This window comes from Camelus bactrianus, chromosome 2 (genome assembly GCF_048773025.1).
Source record: "Camelus bactrianus isolate YW-2024 breed Bactrian camel chromosome 2, ASM4877302v1, whole genome shotgun sequence".
NCBI lineage: Eukaryota > Metazoa > Chordata > Mammalia > Artiodactyla > Camelidae > Camelus > Camelus bactrianus.
Window position 1 is genome coordinate 52535277 of NC_133540.1, and position 25559 is coordinate 52560835.

At 35.1% G+C, this 25559-nt stretch overlaps 1 protein-coding gene across 2 annotated transcripts in view; it reads left to right on the top strand.

Moving 5' to 3' along the window:
* The window catches only part of PRSS12 (serine protease 12), a 62455-nt gene that overhangs the window by 17903 nt on the left and 18993 nt on the right, over nt 1-25559 (top strand). For both annotated transcript variants that reach the window (XM_074341666.1, XM_074341661.1), the window contains exons 4-8: nt 3437-3587; nt 11010-11188; nt 12934-13075; nt 15930-16126; nt 20421-20562. In XM_074341666.1, coding sequence (XP_074197767.1) covers nt 3437-3587; nt 11010-11188; nt 12934-13075; nt 15930-16126; nt 20421-20562 — 811 coding nt within the window. The remainder of the gene's footprint in view (nt 1-3436; nt 3588-11009; nt 11189-12933; nt 13076-15929; nt 16127-20420; nt 20563-25559) is intronic.

A 25559-nucleotide genomic window follows, 5' to 3' on the forward strand; every position in this document is an offset into this window, starting at 1 on the left:
GGTGTATAAAACACTTATTTTGGTAGTGGAGAATCATTATGGAATCAAGTTAAAAATCATTTTGAAGCCAAATATAAAATATGGCAACTGCAACTAAATATGTTCACTTTATAGAATGGAATAGAATTATGGTGCCAGGGTTCTCCTTTGAGTTGTAGGTAGCACATTCCACAAAACAAGTTGCTACCTTGGATAGGGGCTCCTTCTAAGCACTGTATACTAAGCATGAGGTGATTAAGGTACAGTTTCAGTGTACAAGTATGTGTATGTTCATATGAATGGAAGCTGAGGAGGGAACAGCTGCCTTTCAAAATGGCTGAGGGGTTTTCTGGGGACCATGGTTGTTTTAACATGTGACCACAACCTGATGCTACCACATTGTCACAGTATCCCTTTTTGCATTTTCCTTGGAGATGCCCCATGACCAGATGTCTCAGGTCTTAGAATGCCAGCAGCCAGCCCAGGGCAATGGTTTCTGTTTGAGTGTAAGTATCAGGGGAGCAAATGAAAAGCTCCTACCTCAAAACATAGAGACCTAGTTTAGGGTCATTCCAACAAATTGGTGGGAAGAACCAATGGAAGTGTTGCAGGATACAGTTCAGGTGTGAGCTTGGAGAGCTGCAGTCCTTTTGTGGGTGGGCAAGGTGTTAAATCTTGACGTCTTGTTAGTTTTTCCATTTTTTTTTTTTTTTAAATGGAGTTACTGGGGATTGAATTTAGGACCTTGTGCATGCTAAGCATGCGCTCTACCACTGACCCATACCCTCACCTCCAGTTTTTCCTTTTCTTCCTTTGCTTCTCCACCTTTGGGGAGTGCTACTTTTGGCAAGTACATGTTTACACATTGCTACTTCAGGAATGATGTGAATTGGGCTCAACAGCGCACTACTTTTTGTGGATTATTGCTTGTATTCTGTGTTCGGCCTAATTGATAAAAATGTGTTTTAACATTTTTCAAGTAGTGAAGTAAGTAAAATCTTGGAAACAATCTTTTTTTCCCAGGCTCTCTACCTACTTTTTAAAAAACTCCTTCTTTTCTCTATAATCTATCCACTTATTTATACTCTGGTTGCAAAGATAAATTTAAGGTTAGTTATAAGCATATATAAAATATAGAAGATTGAGATAAATTAGAAGTGAGAATGAGAAAAGATGCCTTTATGGTGAATTAAATGAGGATGTAAAAGCAAATAGCTCAGGTCAGCAAACACTGAGTCTACCTTAAGGCACAGCGGTAGACCTTTAATACATTCTTTCAGTTTGGAATTTACATTTAGTGACTTGGCATCTACTACTTTTCCAACACTTATCAAGTGGAAGATCACATATGAGTACTGGATGTAGGAAATAGCAATCTAAATGAAACTGTCTGGGAGTTCTATTTATTCATGAGTTAAACCTAAGTCAAACACTTTACTGATTTCTCTTTCAGATGATCTTTTTGTGTGTTTCTTGTGGGGACGTGAGATGTTGACTGAATTTTGTCATCGAGTGTCTCTATATTTTCACAATTCCTTATAAAACCAGTAGAAAAATTACCTGTTTGAAAATAAAGCATGACATTAAAAATGTAAGGTAATAGGTCATAACGTTTTTAGGTTGTAGGTGATTTTAAATTTCCTCTTAAAAATTTTTGTTTTTCTGTTTTCTCCAAGCTTACCATGGTGGTAGGGAAAGGGAGGCAGAGAAGAATATAATGATTTAAGAAACTTACACATTTTTTCCATAATTTTTTCTATATTTTCCAAGCTTCCTAAATGAAAATACACATAAAACATGCAAATTTAAGTTTCTTATCATAATTTAGCCATCAGTAATTACAAGAAGCTAATATACAATGTTGAGAATAGTTATGTTTATTGAAGCTTCGTTTACCCTTTTACAAGGAAGAAGTGCCGGTGGACTTATGTAAGAAAACTATATTACGAATATCAGAATATGAGTATCTGCAACCGTTTCACTGATCTAAGTCCCTGCTCAAGTGTGATATTTGATTATAAATATGAATATCCAAATACTGTTTATTGACAGCTGCTTGCACTGTGAGGAATTAGAAGCATAGTTCATGGGGATAAATGATTAGCATTTGGCAAATGGTGTGACTAAATTTCCTAATAGAGACCCTGCCTGCTCTCTACCTTTTACCATTTCACATCCTTTATTCTAGAAAAATTAGACTGCCTTGCTGTTTCCCAAACACATACAGCTTTGTGCTTCTGGGCTTTTGCTTATGCTGTTCACTTTGCCTGTCTGACTTCTGAAATCCCATCCATCATCTTGGCCCTCTTCGGCACCAGCTTCATCAGAATAGACTCCTTAACTAACCCCAATGGTGAGCAAGCACCCCTTGCTTCTGAACCCCTGCAGGGTCTTTCTGATGGTCTCTCTTCTGCACTCATGTTGTCCACGTCCTGAGGTGTGAACTTCTTGTGGGTGATGTCTGTGCGGTGCCCCTTTGAATGCCTTGCACACAGCCGATGTGACACCTTGCACACAGCCGATGCCTAGCCTAATACCTGTTTATTAAACAGAATCGAATTAATAGATATTGCTAATATTTTTCCTTGTTTGAGGTATCCTTTCTAGGCTTTTCCCTATCACCTGCCAATCTAGTCAGTCAACAAATATTTATTACATGCCTTATGTATGCTGGGTACCTGAGGTACACGGATGAAAGGGAAAGGCATTCCCTGTGTCCTCAATTCTAGGCTGGGGGGAGAGAGAGAGAGAGAGAGAGGGAGAGAGGGGGGGAGAGAGAGAGAGAGAGAGAGAGAGAGAGAGAGAGAAAGTCAGAAACTGATGAAGCTAGATCAGGGCATTGTAGGCATTAATAAGGACTTTGCAATGGGAAGCCTTGGGTGGTTCTTCACAGAGAAAATGAATCTAAACTGATTCACACCAAAATGAATTTCCAATATTGTTTTTTGAAGCTGCTGGCTGTGATGTCCACCAACTTGTTGTAATGTGTTAGATGTTAATTTTGACTTGATTTCTATGAAAGTAAAAATAGTTCTGCGTTGAAAACAAGTATGTTATAGACATAAGTGCCATTCTTAATAATTACATGTTGGTAATTCTCAAGTTACTGTACATAAAAAATCAATGTCACCACCACAATACCATAAAACATCAAATGGGTTTCCAATAGCTGGAGTTTTGAGTGTGGCTTTTCTGGTTTCTGAGGTTGCTGGGGAAAAGTGAATTTAGACTATTTCCTCTTGAGAGCTATTTGATGAGTGTAATTCAAGTTGGAGTATTTTAATTGGTCGAGATGACCATAAAATATATCAGACATACGCGGGTATGGCCATATCACAGAAGTGGATTGATGAATATTATTTAATGATGGAGAAAGGCAAAGAAATGGAATATAGCCGATCTTGTGGCTGAATGCTAATACGTAGGTTTAATTTCTTGTTACTGTCACACCGCGCAGGCCCCGCGTTCCCCGCCCTCCGCCTCGCTGGGGGCAGCAGCGCGCGTGAGGGCCGAGTGGAGCTCTACCACGCCGGCCAGTGGGGGACTGTCTGTGACGACCAGTGGGATGATGCGGACGCAGAAGTCATCTGCAGGCAGCTGGGGCTGAGGTTGGTTTTCCTTGTTCTTGTTTGCTTTTGCTTAAATTTCTGAGTTTATTATTTCCGTACGCCAAGGCAGGTGCTGTGTGTTTAAATTGCACATTTCTCTGAACAAATGGAAAAGGCCACCTTTTGATCTTTGTATGAGGCGTGTAGGCTCCCTGAAGAGAATGTCTGCTTACTCTTAAGTCTAATCCGTTTGTATCAGAATTCAGCTGATTTTCCACCCCTGAGAATCTAAGCTTTTTGCCACGTTTCATCAAGAACTTTTCCGTAACTCCCAGGAAATGACCGGCACTGGCAGCCGTCGCGACTTATCGAAGTCATATGATGAAACTGGTTGTTAGGTTTTAACTGAAGTTCTGTTCTTCTCCCCCAGATACTGCCTCAACTTTTGACCTTTGCTTCCTTATTTGTTAGGTGTGTGCTTAAACAAAGGATGTTTATTAATGTACAAAGGAAATAATTCCTGTACAGGATCCGGAAATGAAGCACGTGTGACAGCAACACGAAAATCAACATTCCATGCTGCCTCAGTTGTGACTATTTTGAATAGTATGTTGTAATTTTGTATCTTCTAAACCCTATCTTTAGTGATTCTGAACTTTGGTATAGCAAGCCTAGAAGTGTCTCTAAAATTGTATTAAAAAATCGTTTAAAAGTTGATATTTTACTTTAAATTTGAAAAAAATTATTTAGCACTTTCTGGGGGGTGGGGTGGGTTGATGGGGAGGCTTTTTGAGATAAAAGCTTCTCTGTCCATGTATCATTTTGTTCAATTAAGCATAATCTTTAGCCCTGAAGCATGATTTTTGAACCTTGAACCATTTATACTAATTTGTGTGTGTGTGTGTGTGTGTGTGTGTGTGTGTAGAGGTAATTAGGTTTATTTATTTTTAGAGGAGGTACTGGGGATCGAACTCTGGTCTCATGCATGCTAAGCACACACTCTACCACTTGAGCTATACCGTCCCCTCATTTATACTAATTTTTTGCAATTGTTTTTGCAACTGACCCCCCTCTTTTTCAAAACTGTGTTAATATTGAAGTATTTTAAAGTAAAATATAGACATTTTAAGATTTTACCTCTAAATACTTCAGTATGCATCTCTTAAAGATAAGAACATTGTCCTACATAGCCCAATTATCATTCTCACAACTAATAGAAGTGGTAATCATTCTTAAACTGTCTAATACCCTGTCATATTCAAATTCCCCTAGTTGTTACCACCATGTCCTCAACAGATGGTTTGTCTGAAGTAGGATTTAGTCCAGGACCTTGCAATGCATCTGCATGTGATGTCCCTGAAGTTTCTCTTAGTCTAGAACAGCCTCTTGTTTTCCATGACACTGACTTATTGAAGAGACTGAGCCAGTTGTTCTGGAGAATATCCTACCTCCTGAGTTTGTCTCATTTCTTCCTCTCAGTTTACTCCTCTGGTTCTTGCAACTCTTGAAATGGGAGACTTAGGTCCAAAAGCCTGGTTAAAGCAAATCAAGTATTTTGGCTAGAAATCATCACAGGTGATGTGCACTCGTCTTGCATCTCATCAGGAATCACAGAACAGCTCTGGTTTTCTCCGTTGGTAAGGATAAGATTAAGCACCGGGGTAAGGTGGCATCAGCCTAATCCTTAACCGTGAGGTTACATTTCCCCCTGTAACTGATTCTGGGACCCAACTGCTCTTTCATGGTTCATGAATGGGACAGGAACAAGCATGGAATGTCCTGTGTCCATGGGGCTTTTAATTACTGGTGGTGTATGATCTGACTGGTATGGTCATTTTCTTTGGGTGGGTCAGGAATAGGGCCAACCAGCTCTTTTTGAGAAAACTGTTATTCATTAAGTTTTGAGACTAGATTTTTAAAATGTTTTGACTAAGTCTCAGTTGTCAAGAACAATTTTTCTCAAATGTTTAGGTGTTGCTGTCAGAGTCGGCATAACATAAGATCATGAGCATGTGCCCTGTACTCAGAATGACCTGAATTTGAGTCCTATTTCCAGAGATGAGAAAAATTGCAGACTATCTCTTAGTTGCAGTTTCCTCGTCTATAACATATTTCCCGTTGTAGAGGGTTTAGTGTTTAGAAAGCAACTAGCACACATGGGAAGTATATAATATACATTGACTATCATAGAAAATTTAAATGACAATTTAATTATATCTATAGTTATAGCAGTGATTCTAAAAATTTTTGTTGTATTGTGGAGTTCTTTCTTGAGAGCCGAAGGTTTTCTTTTTCACTGATATAAACAGTTCTTAAACAAAGACCATGTTGACAAACAATTGTCTGTTACATGACAAGAGTGTGGAGCTAGAATCACAAGGAAGACTATAATAAGGTCAAACACATGTGGGGATTCAGTGCAGTGTTTACATCTTTCTCAAGCATTGGCTCATTGCTATCTTTTGTATGAGGAGATTCATGTTCAGAAAAGTGATTAAAAGGATAAATATCTCCAGATATACAAAGCAGCAAAGATCCTCCACAAGCCTATGTAATAACCAACAATCCAGCTTGGTGGAGATTTGTTTTTATTATAAATACTCTAGGCTCTGAGCTGACATTGTTCATTTGCTTTTCTTTCACTTGATGTTTATACTTCTTTTCTTTTAAGCTTGCAGGAAAGCAATATTCTGCAACTGCTCTTCCTCTTGAATTTGTTTTGCTCACTTAAAGTAACAGAACTTTCAGAGGAAATGTTCTTTAATGGCACACGGTTGATAGCAGACAGAATAATTGTTGCTTGTCTCAATTTATGATTTGTTCTTAAGCAAATTTCATCTCAGCTGTCCTTGCTGTGTTGAATTCCCAAAGGGAAACTACATCATGCCTCCCTGTAGTGGTGGTTACAGTTTCTCTGTGAGATGCTGTCTTTGTTGACCCTCATCTTCTAATGGTGTCTGTAGATTTGGGTAGCTGGCAAGCTTCCTAAAACACAAAAAGAATTACTGTATTGAAGATACCTAAATTTGATTAACTGGAACTCAGAGAAAGATGAGGAGCAGGAAGGAAGGCAGCCAGATGTTAGAAAATTGAACTTGAGAATACATATGTACAAAGTGATGTTTCAGGTGGAGACATTTGAATTGGCGTTCCTTTTGTACACTTAATATTGAAGCATTTCCTATGTTTTGCAAAACTCTTAAAAGTGTAGCTTGGAACTGTGACATCATATTTTATTATGTGGATATGCCATAACTTACATAGGAATTTACAATTTCTGGGCACTTTTTTCTTAGCCTTTTTTTTTTTTTTTTTTTTGGCTATAAAATTATCATATAGAGCCATATTATCGAGTGGTCAGAATAAAAATTCTTCTGGTTCAATTTTTTAAAAAAATGTTTCTTTCTTCTTTTTCTTTACTGTTTGTTAATTTTTAAAATACTTTATAAACATTGCCATAAAGATAATATGGTGGGTGGAATTATTGAGCAGAAAAGAGGCCTTATTTAACAAATGAGAAAGTTAGGCCTTCTGACGTTACTCAAAGCCCCCGAATCATACTGTGAATGAGGACCAGAATCTTGAGATTTATGGCCTCCAGTATAGGATTTTTTTCTATCATGTTACATGGTTTGCAAAATAGCCAGGTGTTAATAAGAATAAATACAGGGAAGAAGGGTATGGCTCAATTGTAGAGTGCCTGCTTAGCATGCACAAGGTCCTGAGTTCAATCCCCAGTAATTTCATTACAAATAAACAAACAAACAAACAAACCTAGTTACCTCCCCTGACAACAACAAAAGAATAACTATAAATATAGGGATGAAAGAAATAGGGAAGTTAAGAGAGAAAAGTTAATTGCAGGAAGAAAATGATGATGAACACGTTTTAGGTAAACTGTATTTGGGGTGCTACTGGCACCTCACTGAAGGTGCCCCAGGAGAAGGTAGGATAGCAATGTGCTTCTGAGTCAGCTCCGTAGGCAGACAGGCTTTACCAGCTAGTGGTGGTGTAATCCTGGACAAATTATTTTGCTTCTGGAACTCAGTTTCCTCATCTGTAAATTGGGACTAATAACTTGATGGGGTTGTAGGGAGGTTTAAAAGAGTGACTGCGCATAAAGTTGTTAGACCAGAGTCTGTTGATCATTAAAAATGAATTTTTTTGTCCATGTATTACATATGTCACAAACTGATATTTGCAGTCAAAGGATCAATCCTTTATAACCTAGCAAGTAATTATCCTGCACAATAGAATTGCCTAACTCTAGTCTGTGTCTATTCAAAGTAGTAGTTAAGCTGGGGGATTGAGTTAGTCAGATGGTACTATTTGCTCTTTTTCTGTGGAAAACAAACAAACTTTATATGAGTACAATCAGATTAGCTAAATAGGTTTAGGAATGTTTTGGATAAGGATCAGACAATGAATCAATTCCGTGTTTATTGGGGATTGCTGCTATGTATGTAGGTCAAATAGCTTTACAAAAAATAACCTAATAAGTCAGTGTATTAGATCAGAGCACCCCTATTCCACAAATTTCTCTTGTGGTCATAGGGTAAGAAAGTAGGCAACACCGGGATTATTACGGCAAATGAACTGCCAGGCCTGGTGTAAGAAGAATTTCCATAAAATGAGGACAGAGAACACACAGCTTTATCGAATTCACACAGCACTTGTTTGACTTTAACAACGCATGAGCTGTATGTTGCTTTCCCCAGTATTACACAGTTTCTCAGATGGCCGCGTCATCCGTTTCTTTGGTGTTCTCCTGAAAGCCAGTGCAGCCCAGGGCACTAGGGAGTACTCGTGACTGGCTGAAGGAATGTACGTATTTGTAAATATTATCTTCTTGATTCTAGTAAACTTAAAACTTAGCTAAAAACCTAGTTTGCATTACATTGTAGTTTCCTAGTTTATATTTCTTTCTTCGTTCTCAAATTTATTATACTAGTTTTTTCTGATTAGTTTATTTTAATTGAACATTTTTGTGATAATTAAAATAATGTTCATAAACAATGGAACATATGGAAATATATAATGAAGAAAATAAAAATACCCAAGCGGTGTTTTAAGACTGCATTATAACAGAGATAACTTTCCCCAAAGTCACTGTTTGGGGCTTCTACGCTCCTATCCTGTGTCCTCCCTTAAGGAAGGGACACTGTTCAGAGGGAGATAATCAACCTTTTCCTTTTTCCTAGGACCTCTATCATATCATCTTTAACATATTTGAAATACAATATATTTCAGTTACTCTGCCTGGCCCATCTCAGGTCACTCCCAGCTAATGAATGTTTTAGGGTTAGTTATTTTTTCGTGGTGAATAAAAAACCTTTAGTTTGTAATCTTTTAGCCTAAATATTTAGTGGAAATATATGAATGATATGTAAGAATGCATTCGTATTGTTTTAATTTGACCATTATAAGACTGAGCATCTTACCATGTGGTCCACAGCCATGGGTATTTCTTTTGTAAATAGCCTGGTCCTCTCCATTACCCTCTTTATTTTAATGTTGGTTGTTTTGTCATTTATTATAATAGTGATAAGTGATTATTATTTATCTCTAGGAGGTTTTTTTTTTTTTTTTTTTTGGATTGCTGTTACATTTTACAAATATTTTTACCAGCTTGTTGGTTTGACTTTTGACTCTATGGTGTATTTTGCTATACAGTAGTTTAAATGTATGTGAGAAAGTTTAACTTTTTTAGCCTTTGTTTTCTGACTTCTGTTTTTTTTTTAAATCTTGCTCAGGAAATCCTTCTTTTTACCAAGGTTATAAGAACTATGTTCTTATTATTTCATTCTATTAACTTTTTAGCCATCTTTCTTCCTCCCTGTCTCCCTCCTTCCCTTCTTTCCTTTCCTTCTCTTTATTTAGGTCTGTAAACCATCTGGAGTTTATTTTTTGTTTCTGTTATGAGTTTGGGGTTAAATTTTATATTCTCTCTTATAGGTCCCTGGTTTTTTAATAGCATCTAATCTTGGCTCAGTGAATTATACCCACTGAAATTTTCTTTAATAGATCGTTTTTCTTTCCTAGCGTTTATCTCGGGGCAAAGATCCAGGGAGGCTGTTAATCTGCCCTTCTCCTAAGCTTTCCTATCTGGCTTCCCCATGACCTACATTAGTCATCCTGTCTCCTCCTCCTCTGTTCTCCAACTTTCAGTGTTCTCTAAATCAGTTTCCATATTTGTTTTCATTAATCTCTTTCCTCTAGAGCAAGGGTCAACAAACTTTTTCTGTAAAGGGCCAGATCGTGAGTATTTTAGACTTTCCAGCTACTCAACTGTGCCTTTGTGTAGTGCAAAAGCTGCCACAGACAATAAGTTGGGAATGAGTGTGGCTTTGTTCCCATGAAACCTTATGTTTGGACAGTAAAATCTAACTTACATATGTGAAAATTACATTCTTGTTTTGGCTGTAAATTCTCAAGATAGTTATAATGTTATGAGAAAAGGGCAACTTAAGTAATGGGAAATAGATACAGTATCATTGAAAAACAAACTAAAAATAAAAATGTTCTAGTCTAAAAATTAAAAGGCTAAAAGAGGCTGAAAATGCAATTTCTGAAGTCATTAATCACTTTGACAGGCAGTTACAATCTTCAATGAAATCTGGAATTCTAGAATATGATACTTCTTTGACTAGTGGGAGAAGTAAATTTAGTACAATTAAATTTGAGTGAAGAGATATTTGGTGGTATTTTCAGAGAACTGAAAATAAGAGTGGCTTAAACAAGACAAGGGTTTATTTCTCTCTCAAGAGACCAGAGATAATCAGCTTATGGCTGGTATGGTGGTTCCACAGTCATCAGGGCCTCAGGCTCTTTCGTGCTTACTGTTCTTTCATTCTTAAGTGTGGTACCTTATGGACCAAGACAGCTTCTCAAGCTCCAGCCATCACCTCTGCCTTACAGTCAGCAGGAAGGAGGGAGTGGAACATAGATAATTCTTGGAAGTGATACATGACACTTTTACCTAAATACCTTAATTATCTAAAATGGGTACCGAGTTTCAGTTTGGGGTGATTTAAAAGTTCTGGAGATGGATGGTGGTGATGGTTGCACAACAGTGTGAATGTACTTAATGCCACTGAATTGTCCACTTAAAATGGTTAAAATGGTACATTTTATGTTATGCATATTTTAAAACAAACTATGTCAGCTGGAAGGAAGGGAGGGTGGGAAATGTGATCTTTATACTGGAGAGCCATTGTCTTCCTAAAAATCGGAGGTTCCATTACTAATGAAGAAAAGGAGAGTAAATATTGGAGAATAACTAGCAGCCTTTGAAAGATTTCTCATGGCCAGAAATATAAAGGGCAACAAACAAAAAACAAAAGAGAAATTGCACAAGTCGTATGTGACCTATGGAGTGAATTGATAAGGGGAAGTATGGATTAATCATGATTTTGGAAAGTATGGATTAATCATGATTTAACATTTGCTGGTAATAAAACATATGTTCTTATATTTGTTCAGTGGCATTGCCAAAGCATGGAGTCAGGCGTATTTTGGGGAAGGAACTGGCCCAGTAATGTTGGATGAAGTGCGCTGCACTGGCAATGAGCTTTCTATTGAGCAGTGTCCAAAGAGTTCCTGGGGAGAGCATAACTGCGGTCATAAAGAAGATGCTGGAGTGTCCTGTACCCCTCTAACAGGTAGGAGTTCCACCCCACTAATCTACTAACTCTTGACCCCAGCATTATTTGGGCTTACCTTCCCTTCTCCTCAGTTTAGGTAATATTACTGAATGAGCATACACATGAATCCCCCAAATAAAACTTTAAAATGCAATTGTACCTTAAAATGCTGTCTCCCTATTTCATAGATGTTTCTGAATTTTTGATTTAAGGCTACACTGTCCTCCTAAGCTAGATCAGAAAATATGATTTTATTGTAAGATATAGTACTAGTCAAAATCAATAGTCAAAATCAGTGTAATGATAAATTTGGGGTATTAGGTATTATAAAAGTTTAATCCATTTATCTGTTAACTTGCCTCGACTCTCAGAATGTATTTATAACTGGTAAAACTGTATGGATGGGATTATTGTTTAAAGCACTTCATTAAAGAACCAAGTTACCTTTGCTGTGCTCAATATTCAGACTATGCCAAACTGTGGCGTGCTTGTCAAGATACGTCATGTGTTACAAGACAGGCGTGTCTGAGTGCAAATGAGCATGTGTGAATGTACGTATGTTTTAGGGGAAGAAGAGGGAAAAGGACAGGCAAGAGAAGTTGGGTCATTACAAATTCATTGTTTCTACAGTAAAAAGAGCTTGAAGAAAAAAATTTGGGGGTTTAATCTTACTTTAGGAAAATCAAATGAAATACTTCTTAGGGTTTGTGAAATACCGAGGTTCTGCTTTTTCATTTACATAGTTCTATGTACACTGTTGTTTTTATTAGAATGACACATTTATATAAGATAGAAATATAAAATTTACACCAGATTTTAAGCCAGAGCACTTCATCTTCTTGAGCCTCCATTTCCTCCTCTTTCAAATGAAGATAGTCTTGTCCTGTCACTGTAATGATCAAATAAGGTAATGCTTTTGTAACAGTGCTTTGCAGACAGTAAAGTGTTACATTAATAAGTGTTTCTGTTGCTAGAAGACCTTCATTTACCTTAAGAGATCCCGGAGATTCATGAAAAGTATGACCTTAACACAGGATTATTCATACGTTTCATTTGGGGGCTTATTAGGTTATTTTGGGTGAAAATAGCTTTTAAATATACTTTTTGGGGAATAAATTTACTGTATTGTGTATCTGCTTCGAAGCTTTATATGGGGTTCTCTGGAAATTATTCATTGAATTCACAAGATTCAAATTCAGATCTGTATTATCAGTAAAAGAACAAGGGTGAAGCATGTATCCCAGTTTTTATAATTCATGAATGCCTAAGGAATAATACATGCATTGATATTATAAATCACTCTTTAAGCAGAACAGCTTATTCTGTCTTCATATTTCGGTGTTTTTTCCTTTACAATTAAAATTTTGAACTATTTCCCAGTTACTGTGTTTTTTTTACTCTTTAAATTTAAATGACTGGTATCACTCATACTTAAAAAGATTGAAGCTATAGGAAATTTCCTAACATTATTTAATCCAGGGAAATGTAAACAACTACCTTGAAATTATCAAAATATATTTTTCTACTTAGAAAGTAAGAGTACAAATAAAAAGGAAAGAATATTTGTTAGGATCAATATGTGTTATGACTTACTTCTGAAACACTCCAGTGATCTCGGATCATTGAGCACAGTTCTAATGTAAGTTTAACAAAAGGCACAGAGAGAGATCTGAGTAGGGTGATGTTTCTCTTGAAATTAAAATGTTGTTTTACCTTCTTTGGATAATTATTTGCTTAGTCTCTGTGTCTCCTTCTTGTCACAGATGGGGTCATCAGACTTACAGGTGGTAAAGGCAGCCATGAGGGTCGCCTGGAGGTGTATTACAGGGGACAGTGGGGGACTGTCTGTGATGATGGCTGGACTGAGCTGAATACATATGTGGTCTGCCGACAGCTGGGATTTAAGTAAGGTCCATTGTTATGAGGCAGCTAAATGCCAAGTTACATTTTTAAACGTCTCATTTTGTAATCCTTACTTATAATTTCTGTCATACTAAAAATACATACATGTTCTCTATCATTATCTACCTACTTAGCTTCATATCTACCTGTCTATATATGGAAGTTCAACAATTTAAAAAAAGCAACATTTTCTTTGATGATGAATAACCATATCTTGCTATTTATCTCATTTGCCTTTCCTACCACCACCCCTCTTCTTGGTTGGAGCCATGGATGACTTTTAGGTTCATTGTGTCTCTTCAAGTAAGACTGTATGCTTTGAATGCTCAGTTTTATTCTGATGCATCACTCCTACTGGATGTTGTTAGTACTGACATCACTGTGTCAGAAATCACAGAGAAGTCCAGTGTCAGATGCTTTGGTATTACATTATTTCCTTTCTCAGAATGGGCTGATAATTATCACTTTTATTTGAGAAAAACAGCTTTCTTGTCATGAGGTGACCTTTAGAACTCACCCTTGACCTCACTCTCTTAAAAACTGAGTATCACACTTTGGGCGCTATATTTCATGTCACACACAGTGCATTCTGGAGTAAAGACTTAAGTTGGTTGAAGTAACTGCAAATGATGCCTTTGAGCTAATATCTGAATGAAGTCCATGAATGCCCATTCTTTCTTGTTTTCCATATTTCTATGTCATGCTTGAAGTAATTGTCTCAAGCTTGAAAAAATGAGCAAAATTATGTCATTTCAGCCTGAGATAGAGCCAGTTGCAAATATTTACTAAACCTTAGAAATATACTTTCATTTGAGCTAGGTATGACTATGTTTAAACATATGTCTTAAAATATGTAAAAGTAATATAAAATGTTAGAGAAAGTTTGGAAAATAAAGAAAAAAACTACCCATAATTTTTCCATTCTTACACCACCATTGCTATAACTTGCGTGTATAACTTTATAACAGCTCTAGTGTGGATATATAATTTTTCCATCCATGCTTTTTACTTTTAGATTACTACAGTCATAAGTTTTAATAACATAATAACTATTGAATGTTTATATCATAATTTACTTAGTTAATATTTTCTGTTAAAAATAATGATATTATGAAGATATAGATGCATGTTATTGCACAATATTTTGAATTTGCATGGGCAGTGCAGTTATAATTATCGAGCCAAGGGGTATGACATACCAGGCAAATAAATATGGATGTTTATAATGAATAAGAATTACTTAATAAATACCGTTTCATCTGTGAGTGAATCTCTGTTAGTTTGAGAACTATATTCTGTTTTCACAAATTTAGAAAGATTCAAAAATACTTTTATTTACTATTTGCACATTTTTCCTTATTAATGAAAACAGTTGAGTAATACTGATTTTTCTCCATATTTTACTTATTTTGGTTCACAAATACATTCAGTTTTTCTTGCATATACAAAATATCAGAACTTAATGGTTCTAAAAATGTTCTCTATAATATTTGATAATAGTTCTAAACAATTGTGTAGAATTAGCTTGTGCTACATTTACATTTTAATTTACAGAGGAATTTCTGAAAAAAGAGTATACTCTTTTGGAATGAGAAAGAGGGTGAACTTTGGGTTTCTTTGTACAAATGAAATCTTGAAGTAAAATGACCTCTTGTTTTCTGTTGTATAGTTGATATGGACAGATGGTAATCAGATTGATGCATTTTGTGGAAACACGGTGTAAGTTGAAAGTGATAGCAATATGGGATTTAGGATAATTAATTTTCTAGCTAAGACTCGATTAATCAGCAAAATAGAAGTCTTAGGATGACTAATTAAAAATTGCATTGTTTTAATTTATTAAAATGTTCATCTTGCTTAATAAATGTAATAAATAAGTTCATGGGAAAACAATTAGGATAATTCATGGGGAAATGATTAGGAAAACTCATCTTTCAAATGGGAAGATCTCTTCCTATTCTTCATACAGAAATAATTTTAAAAATCCAGTGATGGAAGTGATTGATGTAATATGAGTAAGAGTTTAATTACATAGACTCGTAGAACTGAAAGACACTTTAATTATCTTTTGGCTCAGGGATTTCTGGAGGTTTGGATTTTACAGAACAAAAGAAAATAACATTGGGGGGAAGATGAATGAAGGTACAGACTGACTTAGTTATCAATATTTAATTTTGCAGATCTTTCCTATTTCTACTGCATATATATTTATTATAATACATTTAGGTTTTTTTTTTTTAAATAATGCAGTGTTACAAATAAAGTCAATTGGAACACAAATATAATTTATAAACATTTAAAAAATCAGATTTATTTAATCTTATGAAAAGCTAAGAACATTGTCATTAATCTGATTTTGATGAGCTAAAGTCATGGATTCATCATGGATTGGATACAGTGCTTGAGAAATCACTGAACTAACACACACTTTTTTTGGAAGAGAGGATACCAAAGAAGTCTAGAGAAGCTAGTGAAATCAAATGAGCTCAGAGGGCTCTTCAGAGAATGATATAAGACAAGTGTTCTCACTTTTTGGCCCACTGTGTTATTATCATAGTCAGGAATTTGAGGTTGATCTCTTTGTCTGCATTCTTTCTGGTGGGTTAAATTGTAGACAGAACACAAAAATAGATGAGGGAAAAAGGATTATTCATCCACTAGTTACCCATTCACTCAATCAAAAATTGTTAAGATGATCAAAATAAGTGATGGACCAAAAACTGCTCTGAGAACTGAGTTCTCAAGATAGGAGATAGGACAGATACCCTCTAAAGTCATGATGCTTACTTAAGTTGTTCCTTGTTCCTTGAAACAAGAGACAGCAGTTGTATGCACAGTGTTTATTTTATTGCCACAGATATGGCAAACAAGCCTCTGCAAACTACTTTGAAGAAAGCACAGGGCCCATATGGTTGGATGACGTCAGCTGCTCAGGAAAGGAAAGCAGTTTCCTTCAGTGTTCCCGGAGACCGTGGGGAAGGCATGACTGCAGCCACGGGGAAGATGTTGGTATTGCCTGCTCTCCCGATGGTGATGGACACAGACTCTCTCTGGGTGAGGACCTGCTACAACTTTAAAGCATTTCAGTAGCTACTGAGCCTCTATCCACTGGTCTGGAAAGTGGAGCATTTCTCATCTTTGGCTTTTTCTTAGTTTCTTAGTTTATTTTTTCTTAGTTTATTTCCCATAATAATCTAATTTTCAGTAATTTCCATGCAGAGAAAAATAATCTTTTGAGTCTTTCCACCAATGTTAAAAATATCTACTCCTAATTTTCTATAAGCCCAAGTTTCTCACTAAAAATGTTTATAATCACATGTACCTGAAAGATGGAATAAAGAAGCTGCAGTGTCTGTTCCCCCACTGATTAGTCACCTCTTCTGATTCTCATTTACCTTGAATTCTAATGAACTATTTGAGAAAAGATTAAAAAAAAATTTGGAAGAAATGATAGCTCTCTGTCCTACTGCCCATGATTCATTTCTTCTTCAGTCCTGAGTCTTTGTCTGACATTGGTTGCCAGCCATCCAGTGCTCCTGTCCTAACCTAGATCTTTCAGGTTTCCCAGTGGGCTCCTTAGCTGGATTTATTGGAGTAAGTAGCCCACTATCTTTTTAAGGTAACCTGTAACTGAAATACCATCAGCGTCCTTTATTACTTCCTAGTTCCAAATTTCTAGAGACTTACAGTTGGATAAAAGGTTAGCTCATCTAACAGTCTTGAATATTTATAGATAAAGATCTTTTTGTGAGCAGAGAGCAGCTACATATCCTTGACAGACTTAACATCTGATGAGGAGGGCAGAATAAATATGAATGAAAAATATAGAGGGAGATTTTCAAAAGACTTGCCAGGGCACTACCATAGCTCTGTTTTCTACCTATGCAAGTATTTTTTTGGTGCACAGATGTTAGAATAACCACAGGTGGGTCTTTTCACTCAGGCTTGAAATCAACCCCTTTTGTTTACTCCTGTTTTGAGACTGTGAAGCTGGACTCTTCATGTTATAAAATAATGGAATGTGTAGAATCCCACAGTATTAACTCTTTTGTATACTGAAATCAGTCAGAGTATATAGTTGATTCCTCGTGTACTCTAAACTGTGAGACCACAATGAGTCACTGCCCTGATCTAGCCTTGTGCCCAGTGGAAATGCAGCATTTCACCCCATCCCTTATAGGTCATGTTTCCAACTTTGTCTTTTTTCATGTGTTCTCCTCCCTTGCTCCTTTCTTCTTATGGAGGGTTTATAATCCTCCCAGGATTATGTGATGAATGGTTGCATGTGGTTTGGGGAGTTAGGGTTTATTTGCTAGAAACAGATCCTTTTAATGCCAGACATCAGGTGTTCGGATCATGGAATGATCTATGCAGGCACACTTGATAAATACTCTAGGTGATAAAGTATTACAAATACTACACAAAATACCATAATCTGAGTTCTCTGAAGACCTGTATCGTTAAATATATGCATATAGTTAGGACAACTAATCCTTTCAGTTCCCCTAAAAATCTTTTTATTTTTAGGATTATAGATATATTTTTAAAAAATTTAAAAAGCTGAGGGTGATCATTATTAATAAAATATGGGATCATTATTATGAATCTATTTGATCCTGATTTTGGGGTATATCTATTAACTACACATTTGTCCAAAGAACATGATATCTGAGCCAAATTATCCTTCTGGAATAGAATCAGATTACCAGTTATTCATCCAAAGAGATCATTACTTTCTCACTTATCAAAAAGGACTGTATAATTAAAAGAGAAGCTTAGAGAAGAAGATCGTGGAATTGTGATATAAACAATAGCATTTTAAAAACAACTGAGATTTTTTTAAATTTCTTTGGCACTGTGATAATGAGCTGTTGGACTATTACAGTCTTCAGCTATTTGAAGGGTAACTTGTAGACTTTAAATGTGAGTAAATTTTTCTCAAAATGAGTAATAGTTCAATAGATACTTCCTGTTTTTGGGTGTGTGGTAGATAGAATGCTCAAAAACAATACTGTAGGTCAGTAAAAGTAGTTTTAGTGAGAATGCAGTTAATGCCTATGTGAATTGGGGGAAATTTGTGGGATGGTAAATATGTGAATTTCTCATTTTAATATTGCATTAACTCTTAAGTTCAGAGTATTACATCTTAGCAGAGATTTCTTTCCCAGTGATATTGTCTCTTACTCAATTTTACAGCATAAAATTTGACTTTTTATTCACATTTATGCTAGATTTTATCTTTCTTCTAAGAAAAATATTATTTTCTTAATAATTATGTATTAAATCAATATTACAGAAAAATTAAAGAAAATTATTGTAATCAAAGTTTGAAATATATAATTAAAGATACTGTATAACCATAGGACTGTTTAGTTTTCCCATGAAGTTTGTATTTATTTAAGATTTTAGAAATAAAACACGTATATTATTATTGCCATAACAGAAAGAACTTAAACAGCGAGGTGGTATTGATAGGATGGCTTCTGTCATTCAGTTTCCCTTCAAGCATCGAAAATCCAATGAATTGATAAAATAAATGGCTAAAATTAGATTCAGAAATATTGTATGTATTGTTTTCACACAGTATGCATCTTAGGCTTTAAAAATACTTTATCATTCTTATTTTTATATGACATATGAAAAACTGCCCATAAAACAACTAGGATAGAATGTGCATATGAATTCTTAATTTTGCACCAAAGATCCAAAAAATGTAAAAATTGAGAACTTTAGGAATTTCCTCTGTTTAAATTTTTTTTGAGGATCACTTTTTCACCTTGCTCCACTTACAAAGATCCCTCAAATTTCAGATACAATAGTAAGAAATGTGAAGTTTCAAATATACTGTGTTTTGTGACATCCCTAAAACATCAAGAATTTTAGCTAAAGTAAGCAGTGCATAGAGTCAGCACTCTGCAAACATTTGCTGATTTTAACTTTTCCCCATTGATTCTACTATGATGCCTGTTCCACGAAGTGAGTGTAATCAGGGGCAGGAATTAGCCAGCAATTCTGCGGGCAACAAAGAAGAATCAAAGGCGTCAAAGTAGGACGTGTCCGTCTTGCCAACAGTATTTTCCTTCAGTGAAAAGAAAAGAATTTAGTGATTGCATGTGTTGGTTTAAACACATACTGAATCATACTTTGTTCATTAGCTGCTTCCTTCACCTGCTTAGTTCTGATAATTTCACCATGTTTGATTGTATTCCCTAAATCCTTATCAGTAAACCTTAGGGGCCTCAAAGCTGGAGACCCTTCTAGTAACTGGGTAATCTAAAGTGTGTATATTAGTTGGCTTCGGTTTCTGTGACAAAGTATCCACAGACTGGGCTGCTTAAACAATGAGTATTTGTTGTCTCACACTTCTGGAAGCTAGATGTCCAAAATCAAGTTGTCCACAGGGTGGGTTCCTTCTGAAGGCTGAGAGGGAAAGATCTGCTCCAGGCCTCTCTCCTTGGCTTGCAGATGGCCGTTTTCTTCCTATGTCTCTTCACATCATCTTCCTTCTGTATAGCTCCGTGTACAAATTGGATTAGGGCCCACTCGATATATTACCTCACAATTCAACCCATGATAGTATGCAAGTCATAGTGAGAGTTTTTAATTAAACAAAACCGTATTTATTGGTGTCGACAGAGATGTGTGAAAAACTCAGTGACAAATCACTTCATTTGCATAATTTAGATAAACCCCAATTTGCTAGAGATCAGTCTTAACTTTCACATCTTAGTAATTTTTTGGACTTAAGCCCTTCCTTTGGAATCAATCACAAATAGGACGCCTGAGATGGAAATTGTCCTTGTTGGTGCTTGCTTTTCTTTTCTTTTCTTTTTTTTTCTTTTTTCTTTTTTTGTCTTTCATCATTCAAGTTACTTGTACGTGCAGGTGTGTATCTAAAAATCCTAAAAATTCTTCCTAAAAATCCTAGTTTTGAAGTATAAATTTCTAGCTGTGTTCATGGATAAATGAGTAGATATAGAACAAAAACAACTCCAAGTTAATGTCTTTTATTGTCTAGAAGTTAGGGGTAGTAATACAATACACAGTTTTACAGTGCTATTTATTCGTTTATTCAGCAAACAGCTATTACTGTTCTCTATTATGCCAGGCGCTGTTCCAAGTGCTGGGAATACAAAGTTGAGCAAGGTCAGCACTCTGACCTCAAGGCTCCAAAAAATATTGCAAAAGTAGATACAGTTTTTTTTTAATGGATATTCTCTCTCTCTCTAACTGCTCAGCTGATTTTTAACTCAATTTAAAAAACAAGTAAGTGTTTTATAAAGTCCCTTAAGCTTTAGCATCAGTTTGCTTGCTTTGGCTTTTCTAATGCCTTTGAATCATGACTTAGGTTTTCCTATCAGACTGATGGATGGAGAAAATAAGAAAGAAGGACGAGTGGAGGTTTTTATCAATGGCCAGTGGGGAACAATTTGTGATGATGGCTGGACTGATAAGGATGCAGCTGTGATCTGTCGACAGCTTGGCTACAAGTAAGGGAAACCTAATTATTTGCAATCGTTACTTGATGAACGTTTCTGAGTTTTCACTCTTGTCCTTGCCAAAAATTAATAGGATTCAATGGAAAATGCTGGCAGCATGCTGACTTGATTCAGAATTATAAAGAAATATTAAGTAGTAAATATCTAAATTTTTCTATTTTCTCCTAAGAAGTATATACATTATGTTAGTCAAGAAATGTAGCTTTTGTCTAATAATAAACAGTCTGATAACACTTGACTATTCATAATACTCCTGTCAGCCAGAGGTGTTAACCTTTATTCTGTGATTTATGTTTCAACACAGTAGCCCTTTAAGGGATTCTGCAATTACTGAAATTACTGTTGGTTCTTGTCATTTGCAGTAATTATATCCTATAAAGTCACTGTGAACACTGAATTAGGAAATACTGAGCCATTGCTTCTAGAGCTGAGTTGAACCAAGGGATGTTCTGCCTTTTTGTTTTAGCTCTTGTGATTACAAGCAATTGTCCTTTTTGCAGTCTACTGGTGCCTTTTTTTTTTTTTTTTTTTAAATTTTGTGCCTTTTTGTTGATGAGTTCACTGTTTAAAATAACCCTCTGGCGTTTTGCTGAAGTGCTTTCTATCATTCCTGAATGAAGGAAGGCTGTGACTGCTTTACGGGGAAAATAAATGTGTTAGAAAGGCTTCATTCAGGCATGAGTTACAGTGCAGAAAAACATAGCACTAAATAAGCTGGGAAAAGGACCCTTATTTGCAGTTTGAGAGCTGAAGTCAAAAGGCAGTTGATCTCCTTCTGAGAACTCAACTGGGCAACTCTAGTGTTTTGAGACTTTACCCATGTCTGCAAATGACTATGAAAACTCTGATTTTGGAGTAGGAAATATATGGAACATGGTACAGTTTAGAGGATTATGAAATTTGAACTAATATACATAAATTGCCTAGCTCATAGTGTATTACTAATAGCAATTTGGATTTTAAAATGTATCCTTAATTATGCATCTATGTGTATCTTAAGTATTGATACATTTAACTGGTTATTCTTTTGCTGAAGACATCTTTTTTTAAAAAAGAATACATCTTTATTTTTGAAAGTATTTCTATTTTAATGAAAGTTCAAATGTTTTTTTCTAAAGTTTTAAGTCAAGGATTGTTTTTGGTTGCTGAGATACTACTTCAATGTACTGCTCAGTTTTGGACCTGGTTGCAGTTCTAATTGTCTTCTGGTCAATGTGTCCATTATTTGTTATATAGATTTTCAGTATTCAGAATTGGTGGTGTGTAGAGGGGAGGGAATAGCTCACTGGTAGATTATGTGCTTAAGGTGCACAATGTCCTGGGTTCCATCCCCTCTACTGCCACTAAATATATAAACAAACAAACAAACCTAATTACACCCCCCCAAATAAACATAAAATTTCTAAAAAATAAATAAATAGCCCCCAAAATTGGTGGTATGTGGGGTAGTGGACGAAGGTAGGAGAAGTCTGCATTAGATGCCTAGGTGAATTTAGTCAACAATTTAAGTTTCCTTTTTTGCTCACTGTATTTCTAACCTTGTTTCCTCCATTTGAAAAAAAAATTATTATTCTTACATTATATTCCCAGTGAATTTCCTTACCTAAAATCATTCATTAAAGTATATTGCTGCTCGAGACTGGTATTTTGGCTTACTTTTATTTTTATTTTTTTGATAGTGGTGATTTAGGACACCTGGTATTACCTTTGGAAACATGAAGGAAAATAGGAAAGGAAAGATCACATTTGATCCTTGACTTGTGTGTCTAAGTCATGCTTAAGGAGAGAAAAAGTCTGTAAGAATATTAATCAATGCATTTTCACTTTGTTTTCTTTATACATTTTTCGTTGCTTTTTTACTTATCATTTAGTCCATTTTATAATCAACTCAAATAGTGAATTTAGGTGAGAAACAACCTAGATTAAGTGGACAAAGTTTGTAGCAATTTTCAATAATATTTCTGTAACTATTATCAAGAAAAGCAAAGAAGATCTTACTTTGTACTTGCTTTTTAAAATAAAGCCTCTTAATAAATCAGTAATTTAATGTTACTATAACAAATTGAATAGTCATCTTTTACAATCTACAGTTTGCCATCAAATAGTATTTACGAGAATCATTTATATATTTGACCAGTCTAAATATGCTTAAATGTCTTTATAATTTCCCACTGAGGGGAAATGGAATTTTATATAAGAACAATTATGTTCAATATGTTTCATATATGTATATAAATATTTTACATATAAGAGTTAAATATAATTGTAAATAGGTATGTGATTAGAATGAGACTCTTTCTCTCCATGCCAGCTTTGAATTATTAAAAATCTTTAATAAAGCATTTGTTCGTAGAAATCAATCCAGAAAACTTTGAAGCTGTCAAAAGGCTTGTGCTTTATTAATAAGAATTCCAGAGGCCTGTCCCTCAGCCAGCCATATCACACTTGAGGATTAGTCCTTGGAAACACTGAGAATCAAAATAGCAGTAGAAAGCTTTCCCATAATGGGAGAAACAGAAATGAAGTAATGAATACCAGGAACGTGAATGGTAACTAATATAGATATATTTAGAGTGAACAGAAAGTAACAGGCACTCTTTAATGATCTATTACATAATGTCTGACAAAGTCTAGCATATGAGCACATTGTTTTTAGAGGGTTGAGAGAGAATGTGTTGATATCAGTAAACCTTGTTAAGACAGACTAAGTAGCCAGGATGGAAATTCCATTCTGTTTGAACTTTGTGTGAATCTATTAGCATATGTTTCAATATAACATTGTTCTTGAACTGTGTATTTTTTAGAGTAGTATCTTTTAGAAGAATTTTAAAAATAATGTACCTTATTGTTGTAGTAAAGACCTAAAATTAAGTATATTTAACTTCTATCTTACATTTAAATAGCTGCAAAGACATTAATTCTGGCATGTTTGTATATGACATTTAAAAATAGAACAGTTATATAATCTTTTAATTATATCCAATAAAATAGAAATATCATAGTGCTTTGATACTCTATCATTCATTTAAAAAATACATGAACAGGTTCTTCTTTGATGTTCACAAATTTTACATAGTTCCTTTTTCTCCTTGAAATTGTGTTTTAAATTATCTTTCCCCACATAATCCTAATGTTATTATGCTTTTAAAAATGTGTGTGTGTCTGAGTACACACATGAGGAGAGCAAGAGAGAGAAATTAATTCTTCTAACAAGTTCCTGTTAGGATTTGATGGTTTCTCGTACACAACTAATTAAAAACAACAACAAAAAATAAAATTTGATAAATAATTATTAAACATAGGGAAGAAAAGTTGACCAAAGCTCCCATTTCTTAGACTTAGATAGGTTGGGTTAAAGGAGGCTTCATTGCTATCATTTATTTTGAATTGTTCTTTTGGCCACTTTAGAGGCTTTTAAATCTGGGAGCAGTACCCTGTGATCAGATATGAGATGAGTGAAAGAGGTGCCTTTCTTTTGTGAAATGGGAAAAGGGAAATTTTGACAGAGAGGTTGATCTTGACTTTAGCAAGACCAGTTTTAGGAGAGAATACACATAGATTTTCTTGATCTGCATATCGGTTCCTGTAAAGCCCTTACATCCCTTGAAAAGTCATCATCTACTCCTAGGAGCCCTTGATACCCAGTTTAAAGACTAATGTATTAGAGCGTATTGTCTTGTGGAAATTCTCAGCTGTGAATTACTGCATGCGTGTAGCCCACCGAGAAGTCCTTTCCCTTTTCTGTACAGATGACAGAGTCCTTAATTATTTTTTAAAAAGTCAAAGAAAAATTTATTAGATTTCACTATATCATTGAGAATGTCTTTAATTATGCACTTTTGTTAATGTTCTCTATGTCATGTATCTAAAGTGATACATAGTCTATACATTGATTGGTAAATTGCTAAGAAATCATCCTTTTGTTTTATTTAATGAGTCTAATTTTATTTTCTACCAGTTTACTTCCACCCGTCATCTACTTTTATGCTATTTATCATGCTGTATTGTCTGTTTTTTGTGTAACCTTCCGTTTTTTTGATTTGCAAGCAATCTAATTTTCTATTTTCTTTTCTTCCTTTCTCTAGTGGTTTGGAATTTCAGCATTCTTATTGTTTTACTAGGAATTCTCTTTAAATTTTTAGCAAACACGCTGGCATATTTTCTTATCAATTTCAAAAACTTCCCCTTTCTGAAAAATATCAAGACATTTAGCATGCTGTTAGTTACTTTCTACCTCTGCTCATTCTCACTCCCCAAGCTGATGGGAATCATCTAGGATTAGTTTCAAGATGCTATTAATTTTTAATTTTCTTCAAATTATGCCTATTTGAATTTCAGGTTGCTTTACATTTACATGTACATATCAGCAATTATTTGCATTGTAAAAAAGATTAATAAAATAGCACTCTCTGGCAATTCCAATTAAAAAAAGGAGAGAATACAGGTAGACATTAGAGAAAAGGCATATAAGCACAAATACACAGTAGGTTAAAAAAATTGTAGAATACTGTGAACTACTTTTAGTTAATGGATTTGGAAATCTAGATGAAATGAACAATTATCTCGGAAACTACATTTTCAACAAAAATATACTTATAAAAATTGATACAAAAGATAGGAAGCCCAAATAGATTAATGACCACAGAAGAAATGACTCTGACTTTTTGCTGGAGAGTTTTGACCAATCTTTAAGACAGATGGTTTCGAGTTATATAAATTATTGTAGAGCAAAAAAAGAAAAAAAGATGAAAATCTTTCCATTCATTTTATGAGGCTAATATAACTTTGTTTCAAGACTAGACAAGATAGGTACACATATGCAAAAGAAAACTATCCCAATCTCATGAATCTACAATAAAAATTCTAGGTGGGTATGGTACAGCTCAGTGACAGAGTGCTTGCCTAGTATGCATGAGGTCCTGGGTTCAGTGCCCAGTACCTCCATTAAATATATAAATAATAAACCTAATTACCCCACTACCACTAAA